This window comes from Felis catus, chromosome B2 (genome assembly GCF_018350175.1).
Source record: "Felis catus isolate Fca126 chromosome B2, F.catus_Fca126_mat1.0, whole genome shotgun sequence".
Taxonomy (NCBI): domain Eukaryota; kingdom Metazoa; phylum Chordata; class Mammalia; order Carnivora; family Felidae; genus Felis; species Felis catus.
In genome coordinates, this window is record NC_058372.1 from 29519559 (window position 1) to 29537277 (window position 17719).

The following is a 17719-nucleotide window of genomic DNA, read 5'->3' on the forward strand; positions in this document are numbered from 1 at the left end:
CGTTTATCCTCGTTGGACCTGCACCTTACAGCGGTGGCAGCCCACCTGACCGCCGGAAAGCGAATGGGCCCGAGTAGGCTACAGCGCATGCGCCGGGCGTGGCCCCGCCTCCCTGCACCGCACGGCTCGCGGGTCGCATTCCGGGGTCGGATTCGCTGGTTTCCTTCAGCCTTCCATGCTGCGGCGGCTGCGGGGCACCCTGGGATAGCGGCGGCTCGCCGGGTGAGCGCGCGCTAGAGCGGCTTGGTCGGGGTGGGTGGCTCAGCGCTGTAGAGATCCACGCGCTGCGACGGGCAGGAAAGCCGGGCAGAGCAGGGCCGGGGGCAGTGGGGGCGTTGTTTGGGCAGGCCGAGATGGCAATGAGGAGACTCTCTGCTGGCTCTCGGGCACCCTGATGTGGACAATCTCCCAGAATCCTTGAGTCCTTTCCCCGCCCCGTGCGGTCATTCACCGTCGCGGATACACGGGTTGAGGGCAACAAACTCCGACACCATGCACTCTAGTCCTAACGGGGGAAGCGTCATGGGGGGGGGGGGGAGGGAGGAGATAGAAAGCAGGCCAGTGCTAGCAGAAGGCAGGGAATAAGGAAGACGGTGTGACACCCCACGCCCACCCACCCACGTATCCTCCTAATGTGCTCTGTCTGTCTGGAACAGATCTTGGCCCTTTCCAAGCGCTCCTGATGCCTCATATGCCTCTGGCTTCTTTTCGATCACCACTCTGGGGGCTGAGGCCGTCACAGGTCTTCCCCAGGTCGTATCCCCTCTCTACCCAGTCAAAGCCCCATGGATCCTCCCTCTCCCGGAGAAACCATGAAGCCAAGAAGAAGCGCCAGCGAGAAAAGCAGGCGGCGCTGGAGGCTGGGGTAGCCCGGAAGAGCAAGGTTAGGGGTCAGATAGCTTGTTCTTGGTTTTTTGAGAAAACTTCGGAGGGGGCTGGAGGAGAGACTGGTTGGATTCCAGATGCCTGAGGTATACTGGAAATTGTATCCCCGCATCCCCACTTTTGGTCATTCTCTCCAGTCACCTGCAGAATCCAGTAAGTCCTGGACTCCTAAGGAGGTGGTGGTGTATGAAATTCCCACAAAACGCGGTGAAAAGAAAGGTAACTAGGGAACTTGAAGGTCTTTTCTCCCACATTTTTGTTGCCCATTTGGTCTGCTGAAATGCAGCCTGGGAACAAAGTTCAGGAGTTAGTGGAGCTCTCCTCTGCTGCTACAGATGTCTCCCGGGTCCTGCCTCCTGCATACAGCCCTCGATATGTTGAGGCTGCCTGGTACTCTTGGTGGGTGCGAGAGGGCTTCTTCAAACCAGAATATCAGGTTAGTACCTGGAAGAGAGGGGTACTAAATGGTCCCCAGCACAGAATGGCCATTGAGCTTGGGCACAGCTGAGTGTTAGAGTCTGGAGCTTACAGCTAGCCATATTGCAGAACCTGCTTAATAAAACAGAGAACTTGTCTTCTGCTCCTGGTGTCCAAAGCGTTTTCTTGGCAGGTTTTCCCCTTTCCTGTAATTTGCTGGACTATTTTTCCTGCAGTTCTTCCTGCCTCAGAGGCACCAGAGGGTGCTGTTCCCCCAGGTAACATCCAGTCGTCTTTTGCCCTTTGACTTTTCTGTTTTCTAGACCAGGCTGCCCCAGGCCACAGGGGAGACGTTTTCCATGTGTATCCCACCTCCCAATGTCACTGGCTCCCTACATATTGGACATGCACTGACAGTGGCCATACAGGATGCCCTGGTGCGCTGGTGAGAGGGGAATGGGGCTGCTTATGGTCTTGGAGGGGAAGGAGGAAGTGTGCTAGTGTGCAGGGAGTGAGAGTAAATATGGAGGCTCGGGGGTTCCCATGAGGGTATTTGTTTTGCAGGCACCGGATGTGTGGGGATGAGGTGCTGTGGGTCCCAGGCTCAGATCATGCGGGAATTGCTACACAAGTATGAATTTTGCCACTTTTCCCTTTTCTTGGGTGAAGGAGAGTTGTTCTCCTTTTAAAATGACCTGATTCTCTGTTCATTTGCCTCCTTTTCTTACCGTAGGCTGTGGTGGAGAAGCAACTTTGGAAGGAGCAAGGAGTGAGGAGACATGAGCTGAGCCGGGAAGACTTCCTTAGGGAGGTGTGGAAGTGGAAGGAGGAGTGAGTACGGTGGGTGGAGTTTGCCCCCCCACCTCCCTGCACATGGAGGGTTTGGGTCCTTGCTTCTGAGTCACTCTCCCTAACCTGATGGGCTCTTTGCATCCAGCCCTAAATTCCCTCAGAGAGGGAAGCCCTGGATTCCTTTAGCATTCAGTGGGGTCTCTAAGCGTTGTGAGTGTGTGTGTATTACTTGAAAATGCATGAATTTGTGTGTGTGGGTATATATGTATATTGTTTCTGCACTTACCCCATTTTTTCTAGCCTAGATTTCCTCGTCTCTTTTACTTACCTATCCCTACCTTCCATCTACTTGAAATTACCCTCATTCTTATAGGTGTCTGTTATCACAAACCATTTTCTCTGTAAAGTTTCTTTGGGTTTTTCCCAAATTGGCTGCCCCCTCCTCTGTTACTGCAGAACTTTATTTCCCTCCCTCCCTCCCTTCTTTCCTTCCTATTCTGTACCCAACATGGGTCTTGAACTCATGACCTTGAGATGAAGGGTCACATGCTTTACCAGCTGAGCCAGTCAGGCACCCTGGAACTTTATACTTCTTTTAATGCCATAGAAGACCCATACTGAGTTTGTGTGCGTGTCTCCATTAGCTTCTAGAGACTAAATCAATGCCATACATTGCTGGGAGTGTCACTGGGCCTGTACATAGTTGGTGCTCAGGACAAGTTTGCTGACAAAAATCTCTCTGGGCACAGGAAAGGTGGAGAGATCTGTGAGCAGCTCCAAGCTCTGGGGGCCTCCCTGGACTGGGACCGAGAGTGTTTCACTATGGATGCTGTGAGTGCTCCATGCCTTGATCCCTGTGGGTGTTGAGGAGGTGTCTAGAGATATGTGCAGGCAGGTGGGATGTTGTGTGTGTTGGGGGTAGCAGGGTGGGAATGCATGGGTCTCTGGGCTGAGAATGGGCTGTTAGATATGGACGCTGAGATCATCCCCTAGGACTCCTCAGTGGCCGTGACTGAAGCTTTTGTGCGACTCTATGAGGCAGGGTTGTTGTATCGGAACCAGCAGCTTGTCAACTGGTCCTGTGCTTTAAGATCAGCCATCTCGGATATCGAGGTGAGGCAGAGGAGGAGAAGCAGGTCTGTGAGAGCTCCTAGGGATGATGGAAATGCCTGTGTCAAGGGGGTGTTGTGAGAATTAAATGAGAATTCATGGAAGGTGTTCAGCACAATACCCAGTGCGGTGTAAGTGCTCGGTGAATATTTTTGAACTATGACTGAATTAGGGGAGGGGGAGGTGGCTCCTGAATCCTCTGAATGTCTTTAGTTGGGCCGCAGGGCAGGCTGGTGAGTGGAGGAGAGGCTGCTCTCCAGCCCTGCTGCTGTGACTCTTCCAGGTGGAGAGCCGGCCCCTGCCTGGCCGCACGGAACTTCGTCTGCCTGGCTGCCCCATCCCTGTGTCTTTTGGCCTCCTTGTTTCTGTGGCCTTCCCTGTGGATGGAGAGCCTGGTAAGGGTAGTCCTCAGAGAGGTTGTCTGCTTATCATAACTGCTTTCTTGAGCACATGTGGGGTGGGTGGGAGGGAGCCCACCAGCCTGTTTCCTACATGGCCTGGTGGGAGGTGCATAGGGAACCTTGGTAGTGTTGGTGTTCTTGTAGGCATTTATTCTGGGTCTTCTGGGCCATGTAAGAAAAGTGCACATGGGCACTGCCCTTTGGAAGCTTGACCTAATTCTACAGGAGGCTGTTACCCCTTCTCTTTCTCAGAGAAAGAGAAGAAAGATTAGCTGGAGTAGACAGAGGAAGTTTCTCAACGAGTGATTAGGGCACTGAGAACCCCCAGTGTTCTCTAGCACCAAGTAAGGATTCTAGTTGCTTTTGTTAATGCTCTACCTGTTTGTTCCATGCAAGTTATGGAGAAATTCCTTAGCACCAGATAGCCTCCTGGGCTTCTGGTCATGAGCTTACATGGAAACCCCAGGCTCCTAATTTCCTCTAGTTATACCTGGGGGTCTGTTTAATCATGACTGCTTCCTGTCCCCTCCCTTTTCTGGTTCTCCTGGCTTTAGTTACAGGAGTGAGGGACCAGGGCAATGACCAGCATTAAGTGCTTGAATTTTGTCTTCAGACACAGAGATTGTAGTAGGAACCACAAGGCCAGAGACATTGCCTGGAGACGTGGCTGTGGCTGTTCATCCTGATGACTCCCGATACACAGTAATACACATTGTGCTTTCTGCCAGCTGACTTTCCTACACATAGCTTTCTCTTCCCTTCCTGTTTGATGGTAACTCCTTTCCTTTGATTTCCTTTTCCTAAGACTTGTCTCGTTTCCACTCTCCAGTGTCTCTGACTCTGTGCCTTTCTTTTCTTGATGTCCTACTTAGTCTCTAGCTTAGCAGTTGACAAATTATTGCCTGTGGGCCAAACCCATCCTACTGCCTGTTTTTGTATATCCGCACTTGCATGTTTTATGTATTACCTGCAACTGAGTATTATTACCTAACTGCGCTGCATTGGCAAAGCAGAGTAAATGTGCAGAGACCAAATTTGCCTTGTGGCCTGCAAAGCCTACAATAAACTCTGGCCCCATGAGAAAAAGTTTAGTGACCACTGCTCTAGCTCTTTACCTTCTGGTTTTCACCCTCTTATTCCCAGAGTTTTTTACATTCAGCCCAGACCTTTGCACCCCACACGTGTACCTGGCCTTGATCTCGCTCTCTTCCTTTCAGCATCTGCATGGGCGACAGCTTCGTCACCCCTTGACTGGGCAGCTTCTCCCCCTCGTCACAGACTCTGCTGTTCAGCCACACATGGGCACAGGTGGGTGGAGGCCACGGGAGGGAGAGCAGGCTGGGGATTCTGGAGGAGTGGGGAAGCATCAGGAAGGGGAAGAAAGGAAGGGAGGGAAAGCCTTTTCTGGGGTAGTCTCAGTGGGGAGTGGGACAAAAAGGAGGCATGGACAGAGAAGAGAAAAGAGAGATGGGGGTGTGGGCGACAACGAAATCTCTGGAAAAGGTCAGGGGTCAGTGTTCATGGTGGTTCTGTACCCCCAGGGGCGGTGAAGGTGACTCCAGCACATAGTCTTGCTGATGCTGAGCTGGGAGCCCGACATGGCTTGAGCCCTCTGAGTGTCATTGCAGAGGATGGGACCATGACTTCCCTCTGTGGGGATTGGCTACAGGTGGTACTGGCCTCAGTGTTACCCCATCCTTTGGGAGCACCCTCTGCCTTTCCTCAATCCTCCCTCTCACACTTTCCTTAATCCTTCCTCTCACACACACTTAGTGGCCTTTAACCTTTACTGTTGCCATTTTTCCCCAGGGTCTTCACCGATTTGTGGCCCGGGAAAAGATTATGTCTGCACTGAGGGAGCGGGGCCTGTTCCGGGGCCTTCAGAACCACCCTATGGTGCTTCCTATTTGCAGGTAACCCCATTTTAACCCTTTTACTTAGGACTTTTCTGGGAAGGGAGTGGATGAAGCTAATAGTGCAATAGGATGGACTCTATACTACTTGCAAGGGAACAGAAGCTCTGTCAGTTTTTTTATTTTTTTATTTTTTTGGTTTATTTTTTTGAGAGAGAGAGAGAGAGAGATAGGGAAAGTGTGAGTGAGGAGGGGCAGAGAGAGAGGGAGACACAGAATCTGAAGCAGGCTCCAGGCTCTAAGCTGTCAGCACAGAGCCTGATGTGAGGCTCGAACTTAACATGATGATATCATGACCTGAGCCGAAGTTGGATGCTTAACCGACTGAGCCACCCAGGTGCCCCTGTGTCAGTTTGTTTTTTTTTTTTAATTTTTTTATGTTTATTTATTTTTGACAGAGAGAGAGAGAGAGAGAGAGAGAGAGAGAGAGAGAGAGAGAGAATATGAGTGGGGGAGGGGCAGGGGGAGACAGAGAGACACAGAATCTGAAACAGGCTCTGAGCTGTTAGCACAGAGCCTGACACAGGGCTCTAACTCACTGACCGTGAGATCATGACCTGAGCCCAAGTCGGATGCTCAATCGACTGAGCCACCCAGGTGCCCCTCCCCTGTGTCAGTTTTATTTGCTGCTGTATTCTCAGGTCTGAGGGCCTGGCATGTAGTATGTACTATGTCCCAGTGGGGAAAGGCACAGGGCCTGAGGAGCAGCAGACTCACCCTGCCTCTTTCTCAGCCGTTCTGGGGACGTGGTAGAATACCTACTGAAGAGCCAGTGGTTTGTCCGCTGCCGGGAGATGGGGGATCGAGCTGCCCAGGTAAGGCTGCAGGGTGAGGAAGGAATGGGAATTCCCTGAAAATTGGAATGAAAAAACAGAAGCTGGGGCTCTCCTGCCCCACAGACCTCTGGCCCTGGCATTTGAGAGGAGAGCTGTGGGGATGGAGGTAGGGAGGCCCAGAAAGGGCTGGCGCACATTCCAGTCAAACCCCAAATCTTCTCAGGAGCCTCTGGAGGTCTTTTATGAGTAATAGCACCACCTCAGAGGACGCTTGTCTCATCTCAGGAGGGGTGCTGGTGTAGGAAGCATTATCTAAGCTTTTTTAGAAGCATTATCTAAGGGCCTTTTTCTCCAGGCTGTGGAGTCAGGAGCTCTGGAGCTCAGTCCCTCCTTCCACCAGAAAAACTGGCAGCACTGGTTTTCCCACATTGGGTAAGGGTAAGGGGCTCTATGGAGGTGGGGTGGGGCGATGCCCTGGTTATGCTGAGAAATCACTGACGTCCTCTTGGCAGAGACTGGTGTATCTCCCGGCAGCTGTGGTGGGGCCATCAGATTCCCGCCTACCTGGTTGTAGAGGAGCAAACGAAGGTTGGTAGGAGGAAGGGGACGGGGAGGGCTGGGCACGGCGGAAAGAGAAATAGCCATAGCGCAAGCATCAGAGACTTTGAGCACCCGTCCCAATCCCCTGCCTTTCTAGAGCTTCATGGTCTTAGTCATGTAACCCACTGCAGGATCAGAGTGCCTGAGCGGGCACTTCTTCATCTCACTGCCGGAGGGGGTCGGCCATCCCTAGACCACATGGGAGAACACGAAAGTTGGTGATGTTTCACACTGGCAGAACTTCCTTGTTCTCCCCCACCCCTTACTTTTTCTGTAGGGTGACAGGGAGGACTGTTGGGTGGTTGGGAGGACAGAGGCCGAGGCCAGAAAAATAGCTTCAGAGCTGACAGGGAGACCAGCGGCAGAGCTGATCCTGCAGAGGGGTGAGTGTCTGTGTTGTGGAGGGCAGGGGAGAGCGTCTGGGCCTTTAAGGGGGCAGATACTGAGGTGGAGGAGGTGGGGTTAGGAAAGTTGGGAATGGGGCAGAGTGCCATGGTCTCTGTGGGTGGGGTTGGGCTGGAAAGGTACACAGTTGTGGGCTGGAGGTTCCAGTTGTCCCCCATTCCCTGTTCTGTTTCCCAGACCCTGATGTCCTGGACACATGGTTCTCTTCAGCTCTTTTCCCCTTTGCTGCCCTGGGCTGGCCCCAAGAGGTGAGGCGAGGTGAGGGGAGGAGAGTGAAGGTGGGGATGATGAAGTAGACACTTGGCCTTCCAGAGAGCCTCAAGGAGAGCTGCAAGAACAGAGCTTGGGCCTCTCACTGCTTAATCTTTTTCCTCCTAGACCCCAGACCTCACTCGTTTCTACCCCCTGTCACTTTTGGAAACTGGTAGTGACCTTCTGTTCTTCTGGGTGGGCCGCATGGTCATGTTGGGGACCCAGCTCACAGGGCAGCTCCCCTTCAGCAAGGTAACAGCACTTCAGTGCTGAGCCCCTCTTGTGGACTCCCCAGTCTTCCCTAAATCTTGTTCTCTGTTCTAGTCCCTAATGAAGTATTTTCTGTGGTCCCAATTCCTTTTTCCTGATTCTCTTCCTACCCTAACCCCTGTTGCATGGAGGCCAGAGATTCCCTGGGCACTTCCGGGGAAAGGCTCCCCTAGCCCCTCTGCTGACTCCCTGCATGTTCCCAGGTGCTTCTTCATTCCATGGTTCGGGACAGGCAGGGCCGGAAAATGAGCAAGTCCCTAGGGAATGTGTTGGACCCACGAGACATCATCAGTGGGGTGGAGCTTCAGGTCAGGATGAAATTTGGCAAGGGATGGGTTTGTGGGAGAGAAGAACGGAGCCTGTGGAGAGGACCTGGCTGGGAGGGAGAGTGGGTGGGGCCCTTGTAGCAGCAGGGTCTTTGACCAAAGCCAGTGAATTACCCATCTCAGGTGCTGCAGGAAAAGCTGAGGGATGGGAACTTGGACTCTACAGAGCTGGCGATCGCGGCTGCAGCACAGGTGAGTCACCAACGTCCACTTCATCTCGGCCTCTAGCTCGAGGCCTCTGGTTTTCTTCACAGCCCAGGTTTCTGATCCTGCAGCTGCGTAGGCATCTGCCACTCCTCTTCTCCCTCTGGTTGTAGAGAAAGGACTTCCCTCATGGGATCCCTGAGTGTGGGACAGATGCCCTAAGATTCACCTTGTGCTCCCATGGGGCCTTAGGTAAGCCTGGGCAAGGGAGGGGTCCGGGCTGTAGGCACCCTTGTAGAGGGTGGGGCAAGGTCAAGGATTCCCTGTGCTGCTGCCACCCACGTGTACACTCCCCCTCTTCCTATTCCTCTAGGGGGCGACTTGCACCTGTCTGTCTCCGAAGTCCTGAGTTCCCGGCATTTCTGCAACAAAATCTGGAATGCCCTGCGCTTTATCCTCAATGCCTTAGGGGAGAAATTTGTGCCCCAGCCTGCAGAAGAGGTAAGAGAGAGGCTTGGGAGGCAGAATCATCAGGTCTCTGGGGGCTGAAGATGGCATTTGGAGCAAAAGGACACAGGGGAGTCGAGTCGTCCCATCCTGAAGCCCTTTGCTGCCCGCAGCTTTCCCCTTCATCGCCCATGGATGCCTGGATCCTGAGCCGTCTTGCCCATACTGCCCGGGAGTGTGGGCGAGGCTTCCTTGCCCAAGAGCTCTCACTTGTCACCCATGCCCTGCACCACTTCTGGCTCCATAACCTCTGTGATGTCTACTTGGTGAGTAGACTGGGGTCATGGCGTGACATTCCACTCCTGTTACCTGCTTCCTGTTCGCCTTGAGATCCAATTCCCTGGCAAAGGGCTCTGCCTCTTTTTGATAGGCAGAGCTTTTTGAACTCAGTGCTTTTCTTCTGAAACTGTGCAAACCACACTGACAATTTTATACACCTCCCCACACTCCTGAGAATCCCTGTGCTAGATTTCTACATCTCAGTTGCTCCAGAGTGTGTTCTGGGACAGCCGACGGGGTCCAAGATGCCCTGTGCTCCTGCCCATGTTCACCCACAGCACTCTTCACTGTCAGGGCAGTGAGTGTGTAGAGAAAGGACACAGATAATGGCCTGGGCCTGTTCCCTGACCCTCTGGCTCCCTCCCCAGGAGGCTGTGAAGCCGGTGCTGTTGTACTCGCCCCGTCCCCAAGGCCCCCCTCAGGTCCTGTTCTCCTGTGCTGACATCGGTCTCCGCCTCCTCGCCCCACTGATGCCCTTCCTGGCTGAAGAGCTCTGGCAGAGGCTGCCCCCCAGGCCTGGAGGCTCCTCTGCCCCTAGCATCTCTGTTGCCCCCTACCCCACTGCCTGCAGCTTGGTGAGTATGCATCCCTGATGTCTGGGTATGGGACCACTGGTGAAGGGCTGGGGAGCAGTCTTCTCAAAGGGTTTGCTGCTGTAGGGTCCTCAACAATCGTGATTTGTACTTTAGTGTAGAGTCTTTAGGAGGATGGGTTGTTCTCACAGGTCTGTGTTGGGGGCAGTATTAACCCCATAGACAAGAGCAGAACTTTGTCCCTAGACTGACCATGCCTCAGTTCTCCATCTTTAAACCAGGGGTAGTAATAGTTAATAGCATGGTTGTGATGAGAACTAGATGAGAACTAATAGGATGGTCCCCAAATTGCTGCAGTTTTAAGCTTTAATAATTTCAGAAGGAAAAATACTACAGACTCACCCAAAAAATACTTTTAAAGTTTAATTATTTAAATTTCTTTATGCTTATTTGGTTTTGTGAGTTTTGAATGATATGGTTTAAATTCCAACTTACTTTTGGTTGTTTGGTATATTTGACCAGAACAATTAACAGACATCAACACAAACATCAACTAAGACGTCCTTAGATGGTACCCCAGGTTTTGCTGGGTTCTGTTCCTTGAGGTGGTGAATTTTGTGTGTAGTGGAGAGGAGAGAGTATGTTGCCCTTAGCAGATCAGGGTGGTCAGGTGGAGAGTAGAGCCAGGAGAGCTGATATCAAGTCTCCCAGGGGCCTGCTTATCAGCTCTGGGTCTTCATCTCCAGGAACACTGGCACCAGCCTGAGCTGGAACAGCGCTTCTCCCGGGTCCAAGAGGCCGTGCAGGCACTGAGGGCTCTCCGAGCCACATACCAGCTCACAAAGGCCCGGCCCCGAGGTGAGATGGGCCCTGGGCTCCTGAGTCCCTGCAGAAAGAAGGGGTTGGTGGAGGAATGGGGAGAGTCTGGAGGGCAGAGCCCAGAGTTAGGAGGTGCAGGATGGGGAGGGAAGCAGGATCTCATGCTTTGACACTGACGGTTTCCCTTTCCTCCTCAGTGCTGTTGCAGAGCTCAGAGCCTGAAGAGCAAGGCCTCTTCGAGGCCTTTCTGGAACCTCTAGGCACCCTGGGCCACTGTGGGGCTGTGGGCTTCTTACCCCCAGGTGTACTGGCTCCCTCTGGCTGGGCCCAGGCTCCACTCAATGATACCATTCAGGTGTACATGGAGCTGCAGGTGCTTAGAGGAGATTGGAGGGGGAAGGGAGGGATTGAAAAGGATGTTGGGAGGAGGGCAAATGGTGGGTTCTGTAAAAGTGAGAAGGGCTCCTGAGAATGGGGTGGAGACAGGTACTGGACAGGCCGCAGATGTTACAAAGAAGGCTGAGCCTTCTCTGTTCTTCCACAGGGGCTTGTGGACCCCCAGACCCATCTATCTCTGCTAGCTGCCCGAAGACACAAGTTGCAAAAGCAGCTTGATGGCCTCATGGCCTGGACCCCATCAGACGGGGAGACGGAGACTAAAAGGCAGCAGAGGGTGAGGCTGGAGGAAGCCTGATTCCCTGTGGGAATGTGGGCTGGAGGGGATGGGCCTTATATCTGGATCCTCACCTGCTTCTCTACTCGGCTAGCTTTCTTCCCTCGAGTTGGAATTGTCGAAGCTGGACAAGGCAGCCTCTCACCTCCGGCAGCTGATGGATGCATGTCCTAGCCCCAGAGAGCTCTGAGCTCCAGCTCACTATATGGTGGTTTTCTTCTCTTCCTGATCTGCCTTTGAGGACAGACAGAATCTAGCAGCTGTCAAGCATGATGGAGATTCTGAGACCTTGTGGCTCACTTCCCATATTTCGTAAATAAGGAAACCGATTGGTTTGGTCAGTGTCACTGGGTGTCCTCAAGATGCTCACATTCCTGCCCAGCCTCCCTCTTATGCAGTCCTACCTGGAAGTTTAGGAATGAGATAAACTTGGTCTTTTTATTCCTCTTTCTCCTAGTGGTGACTTTCTTGCCTTTCAGTTGTTCCCTGAGGCTTTGGTCTAGGAAAAGAGGGGGGCTGCCTCTTACCCTGGGGCTAAGCCTGGGGCTCTGGGCCGCAGTGGGAGTGTGCATGCTGGCGGTGTCTGCCTTATTGGAAGAAAGAGGAGCGTCCTGGTAAGGCCTGGGTACTGTGACTCGGGTTCCACCTACTTCTTGGAATTACTGACAGTGTCCTGGCTCCTGCAGGCCATTTCTCCTCACCAAATGGAAGGTACCCCGCTCCTTGGCTTTATCCTGGGGTGGGGTGTGCTCAGAGGAGCAGGTACTTCCTCTGGGCCCGAGGGGCTGCAAGGCACACTGGGGCTTGAATGCTGCCCCTGTTCTGTGTACCTGATACCAGACTGCCAGGGACATCTTGACCAACCTCCAACAGATGTACATCCTCACTGATGCAGACACCCACTGATCCACCCTAAACACCTTGTGTCATCTCCGTGGAATTCAGGGACCTGCCTCTTACATGCCCAAGTTATATTCTGTCTAGCAGCTCTGAGGCTATTACTTATGGTAGGCCTATCATGGTCTGTAGCTTCCGTGGTGCATTTAATCCTCCTGAGAACCTTAGGAGGTGGGTGTTGGCTCCATTTTGGAAATGAAGAAATGTGCTCGGAGAATAAAAGTAACTTGTCCAAAGTATCAACTGGGATTCAACCCAGTACATAGGTGCAGGTTCATTTTGGCTGCTCTAACCAAGCATCAAATATAATGGTGGGTTAGGCGAGGTGGACATTTCTTTTGCTGAGCAGAGGCAGTTCAGAGTTCTGTAATAAAGGAGGCCCACACCCCATTTAATCTTATTTCCTGCCATTCTGATACACTGTTTCCAACTCTAGGTCTAAGATCTGCTCCACCCTACCCCCACCCCCATCCTACCCAGAGAGAGGAGGGAGAGGAGGGGTTGGGCAGCTTCCTTTCTGTCTTCCCCCAGTTCAAATATTTCTGTATGCTGGGAACTATTCTGGACCCTTGGATTCATCAATGACTGAAACAAAGGTCTTTGTTTACTTTAATTCTAGCAAGGAGAGTCAAAAAGAACACATGTAAATAAAGTAAACTATACACTGAGAGTCATAAATGCTATGGGGAAAAAAGGGTAGAATAAGGCAATGTGGAAAGGGACAGATTGTAGTATTAAATGGGTCAGGGTAGAACTCACTATGAAAGTGAGATTTAAGCAAGGACTTGTAGGAGGTGCAGGAATTAGCCAAGTGGATGCCTGGGAGAAGAGTGTTCCAGGTAGAGGGAAGAGCCAGAGCAAAACTAAGATGGGAGCATATCCTGAGTGCTCAAAGAGCAGCAAGGAGGCCAGTGTTGGGGGGAAGAGTAGGAGATAAAGTCCATTGTGGGGTAGGGAGTCAGGAAAGCTCAAGGCAGATCATCTAGGGCTGTGCTGTCCAAAATGGTTGCCATTTAACGAATTCAAAATTAAGTACAACTAAACATTCCGTTCCACAGTCACACTAGCTACATTTCAAGTGTTTGATAGCCACATGTGGCTAGTGGCTACCATATTGGTCAGTGTAGGTTCTAAAACATTTCCATCATGGAAAGTTTATTGGAAAGCACTGGTCTATGACCTGCAGGCTACTGGAAAGACTTTGTTTTCTTCCCTCAAATAAAAGTGCCTCTCCTTTCAGAGATGTCATTAGGAAGTTGTACACTGCCTTTCTCCTTGTAGCTGTTGCCATTCCTAGCTGACAGGCTGGGAAATACGATGAGCTGTGTGCTAAGCTAAATGTAAGTGAGCCATGTGCTCAGCTAGAATTTACGTGATTACCCAAAAGGAGAGGAACGGCAATTAGGTGTGTTCAATCCCAAAGCATTCTTTTCCCTGTACTGCTCTGTCGAGTCTTGGAAGAGAGTTTTTTTGAGGAAAGAATCTGGAAATCACAGCCTGGTGATCCCAGGCCCTGAGATGTAGGAATCAGGTTGAGAGGCAGTTAGCTGTTTGCTCCTTGGAAATTCAGACATCCAGTTCCCCAACTTGGGTAGGGCCTACACACCTGACCCATGAGTGTCACCTGCACATAGTGCAGGCAAAGAACAAGTCATGGAACACTGGGGCCCTTTTTAGCTCCCAGCTCCCTCTCTTCCAGGTTACTGATCCCAGGATAGTTGTAAAGGAAAATAGAGGAATTTTGTTTTGGAAGTTTTTTCATTTCCCCCCTCATCTTCAGGGATGCTCTATTTGGAGCCGTTGCCTTCTCCTCCCTCCAAGGAAGTCAGCCTCTAATTTCCCATGGTGGTGATACTGGGTAGGTGGGGAGTATGGTAGGTAGGGGAGAGGACTGTGGAGAACAGGAAACAGTCACATCAGTACCCCCAAATGGTCAAGTTTGAGCTGCATGATTGCATTTTGAGAAAGCTGGTAAGAAGTCAAGATCATCTTGGGTGAGGAGACAGAGGAGTGCCTGCCTCAAGAAAATCAGAAGGAAGACCTTGGACCCTTGAGGGGACTAGGACTTCTATGTCAGGACCATGGTTGAATTTTAACAATCCGTATTACTCAGGCTCACTTACCTGCCCATGTACCCTACGTAGCTTCTCCATGTAATGCTCACAACAGTCCAAGCATCAGGTACTATCATTCCCACTTTGCAGGTGAAGAAATGGAGGCTCTGAGAGATAAGAAATTTACCCAGGACTCAAGCGTGGGCCTGTGGGACTGTATGTCCTCACAGCCAGCACAAGCTTTGCTAGCACCCACCCTCCCCACCACTCACACCTGGCTGGCCGGATATCCTCTCACAGGTGGAACCTCTCATCTATCGCTGGAGCTGCCTCCCAAGCAAAGAAGGATGAAATGAAAATCTTGCTTAAGTCAAGGCATTTGTCTGGTGTCCACTGCTAATGGACCTAAAGTGAGTAATTTACCCTCTGTAAGCCTCAGTGTTCATCTGTAAAATAGGACAGTGACACTTACTCTACATTCAAGATCACTGCAAGCATTGAAATGGGAAAGCATCAAGTCTGGAAAAAAGTAGGAATTCAGTACATTTCTTGCCTTTATTCCTAGGTATTCGGAAGATCTCAGCTTGAAGTGTGTGTTCACGCACATGCATGTATAAGTGTGGTGCGTGGGTCCTCAAACAGTTAACTTCCCAGATTCTTTCTAGGCCTTTCACACTGGTGTTGAGGGGGAGGGTGTCCATCCCGGAACCCCTCTGCTTAATAAGGGGAAGAGTCAGAGAGTTTGGTGTCCAATTCCATTTTCCTGCCAGCTCTCTGTTCACAAACTCACAAAGGCAAGTCATTGAATTCATCATATTTACTGCCACTCGGCAGGGTTTAGGGCATCTTTCCTGTACCATGGTGGTCAAATGCCTGGGCCAAGGGAGGACACAGGTTTCGACTGTTCTCAGACTTTGCAGATGGCACGGTGTGGGGATCCTGCATGATGGAGGGTGACATTGGTCCCAGGTGGGAGGTGGAGGAGGAAGCAGAGCTGGGGAAGAGAAAGGGTTAGAGGGAAGGGTGTAAGATGGCTCTCACTCACCCCTTGGAGATGGCCAGACCCCAGCAGAGAGGCCCACGCTGACTCAGAAACACACTCAAAGTTCACACAGCCTCACCTTTCCCCTCCCAAAGAACTACCTTTTCGAGCAATTCCAGGAAGCTGGAATCATAGGAGAAATTTGCTAGAAGGTAGTCCTTCAGCTTCAGCTGCAAAATCATTCTTGGCCCTAGGGATAAAAAAATACAGCTTAGTGTCCGATTATTAGGGCTATATTCCTTCAGAGATGCGGGCACCCCTGCCTCCCCCACCCCAAGTTGCTCTTCCCTGACAATGCCCTTCAGGACCCACTCGATGCAGGGGTTCAGCCCCAGACCTCTGGAAGCTCAGGACTGGATGCCTCTCTTACTCCCCTCTTTGGCCTCTTCCTGCTATGAGCACCCAGGCATCAAGCCCTCCAGCCCTCACCTGTTCCCTGTGAGCTGCTTAGGAGTGTCAGGAAGAGGAAGAAGGGCAGCCTGGCCCCCATTGTGGCCACCTCACTTCTTGCTTCTCTGATGGACAGAAGAGATGTCTGAAGCCCCAGCTAGCTTCTCCTTACCAGACCTGCCTTTCTATACTCCACTCAATCCTTAGCATAAGTGTTTGGGGGGGAAATGGGAGAGGGAAGCTGGGTAACTGGATTTTCCAGTTCTCCCAGTATGGCTTTGAGGACCCAGAAGAGGGCCATTCACTGGGCTGTTGGGGAAAATAGAAGGTGGTCCCCTTTCCTCAATCCTGTGCCCCACCCCTTCCCTATGTCTGGAGGCTTTGATGGGGATGGTGCCCAGTTCTACAGAGAGGGAAGTTAAGGAGGTGTCCCTCCTGCAGGTGTCTGGGCCCCACCTAAGCCTGGGCCTCTACTTGTTCTTTAGGGATTAATTATTAACAGCAATTAATTTCCATCATTCATGCCACCAAAGGGCTCAGGAATGTGGGCCCAAAAGGGAGGGGTAGATTACACCAAGTTTCTTCCCAAACCCAGGTATCCTACTCCCCCAGGCACACTGGCTTTCTGTGAGAAATCTGGGTAAAGGGGGAACTTGTTCTAAAACATCCTATATACTCAGGTGGAGACATGAGTTTCATCAAATACTCTCCCACCCCCTGCCTTATGCACTCATCCTTACACACAGGCACTCCAAAAGGCAAAAACAAGGACAGATGTATAAAGAATGTTTGGAGCCCATCTAGTTTACCACCTTTCATTACAAATTAGCAGACCAATGCCCAGAGAGGGCATATGACTCATTAAGGCCACACAGCAAGCCAATAGCAGAGAGATTAGAAACCATCCCTCATTATGCCAGACACAGGGACAAGCTCAACAGATTGACACACTAGTCACATAAGCCCCCTGGAACACACAAAAGCACATGCCCTTTGTCTTCCTATTTGCTTTCCTATGTATTATCTCCCTTCTCCCTTAGAAACCAGTGGGCCCAAGCACAGAGGGATGGAAGCAGTGAGAGCAATGGGCCGAGTCAGGGAGAGAAGCCAAAAGCAAAAGCAAAAGACATTCAGGTTTGGACATCCAAGGGCTCTCAGGCTTCTGTGGCAGAGCAGAAAGATAAGAATGGGAAGAATAAGTGGACAGAAAGATGAGCAGGCACAGGAGGTATGAGAAAGTGTAGAAAGCAGGAGCATAGAGAGATGCTTTGGGCATCTGAGTCTTCTTAAGAGGAGAGCAGAGGCACCCTTATGTCTTTCCCAGCTGGTGCCCCCAACTCTTTCTACATAGTCATGCTAGGAACATTAGAACCACTATTTCCTTTAATGCTTGTAATGACCCATTGAAGTAGGTAGTAGATCACCCCATTTTAGGGATGAAGAAACTAAGACTTAGGTCACATGACTTGCTTGAGATTGCACAGGTTGGGAGTAGTGGATTCAGAACAGTCTGGCTTCAGAACTAGGTTCTGAACCTCTGCATTGCACTGTTCTTGAACATGATGCATGTCTTCCTTGGTGCTCCTTTTCTCCCTTGGCCCTTCTCTGCCAAAAGAATGGAAAACTTTGTGGGCTCCAGTCAGCTAGGTGAGAGATGGCTCAGGTGTTTACCCTGCCCTGAGGTCTCCCAAGGGTCAGATGCAAGCCCCAGACCTTGCCATTCTACACCTTCATCCAGCTCCCAAATTCTCTTTCCCCAGGGACCTGTGTATCTATCCTCACCCCCAATGGTTGTGCTTCTAGGAGGAAGAGGACCTTGGGATTGGACACCTGGGCCTCCTTCCTTTGCGAAAGGTCTGAGCTAGAGATGGACTTGGGACTAGAAGATTGGTCCCAAGTCTGGGAAGAGCCTGAGAGCCAGGTAGGGGAATCCTCAGCCTCTCACTCACTCTCCCCCACCCCCCAATGTTTCCTGGGATCAGGTTGGGAGAGGACAATCCCTTGGGGACAGCTTGGTGACCTCTCCCTGGAGATGGAGATCCTGGGGTTGGTGGAAATACTAACATACCTGGCTCTCCTGAGACTTATAATCAGCCTCAGAGCCTTTATTTATTTTTTTGATTTTAATTGTATTTTTTAATTTGAGAGGAGGGGAGAGGGACAGTGGGAGAGAGAGAGAGAGAGAGACAGAGAGAGAGAGAGAGAGAGAGAGAGAGAGAGAGAATCTGAAGCAG

The 17719-nt window shown here is 51.4% G+C and overlaps 2 protein-coding genes across 6 annotated transcripts; one reads left to right on the forward strand and one right to left on the reverse strand.

The window, feature by feature from the left end:
* The first annotated feature begins 63 nt into the window (after nucleotides 1-63).
* Nucleotides 64-11549, forward strand: VARS2 (valyl-tRNA synthetase 2, mitochondrial). 4 transcript variants are annotated; one of them, XM_006931533.5, is made up of 30 exons: nucleotides 78-222; nucleotides 657-883; nucleotides 1023-1104; nucleotides 1221-1321; nucleotides 1626-1747; nucleotides 1867-1933; nucleotides 2036-2133; nucleotides 2844-2925; nucleotides 3088-3207; nucleotides 3488-3599; nucleotides 4219-4307; nucleotides 4823-4913; nucleotides 5147-5274; nucleotides 5415-5518; nucleotides 6252-6333; nucleotides 6650-6726; nucleotides 6807-6882; nucleotides 7172-7277; nucleotides 7477-7547; nucleotides 7678-7803; nucleotides 8025-8129; nucleotides 8271-8339; nucleotides 8465-8543; nucleotides 8665-8792; nucleotides 8912-9064; nucleotides 9446-9652; nucleotides 10357-10468; nucleotides 10627-10802; nucleotides 10974-11102; nucleotides 11197-11549. In XM_006931533.5, exons 2-30 carry the CDS (start codon nucleotides 683-685, stop codon nucleotides 11290-11292), a joined length of 3189 nt encoding a protein of 1062 aa, XP_006931595.1. In that variant the 5' UTR covers nucleotides 78-222; nucleotides 657-682; the 3' UTR covers nucleotides 11293-11549. The 4 variants fall into 4 exon arrangements, with proteins under 4 accessions (XP_006931594.1, XP_006931595.1, XP_019685743.1 ...); XM_019830184.3 differs by lacking the exons at nucleotides 1023-1104; nucleotides 1221-1321; XM_006931532.5 differs by lacking the exons at nucleotides 657-883; nucleotides 1023-1104; nucleotides 1221-1321 and having other exon boundaries at nucleotides 64-222.
* SFTA2 (surfactant associated 2) lies at nucleotides 10021-15839 on the reverse strand. Of its 2 annotated transcripts, XM_019830185.3 has the most exons (4): nucleotides 15525-15839; nucleotides 15197-15285; nucleotides 14123-14220; nucleotides 10021-10496 (listed from the first exon to the last, which is right to left on the reverse strand). In XM_019830185.3, the coding sequence occupies exons 1-4, from the start codon at nucleotides 15583-15585 to the stop codon at nucleotides 10448-10450; spliced, it is 297 nt and encodes a 98-aa protein (XP_019685744.1). In that variant the 5' UTR covers nucleotides 15586-15839; the 3' UTR covers nucleotides 10021-10447. The 2 variants fall into 2 exon arrangements, with proteins under 2 accessions (XP_019685744.1, XP_003985951.1); XM_003985902.4 differs by lacking the exons at nucleotides 10021-10496; nucleotides 14123-14220 and adding an exon at nucleotides 14856-15047 and having other exon boundaries at nucleotides 15525-15752.
* Nucleotides 15840-17719: the final 1880 nt, after the last annotated feature.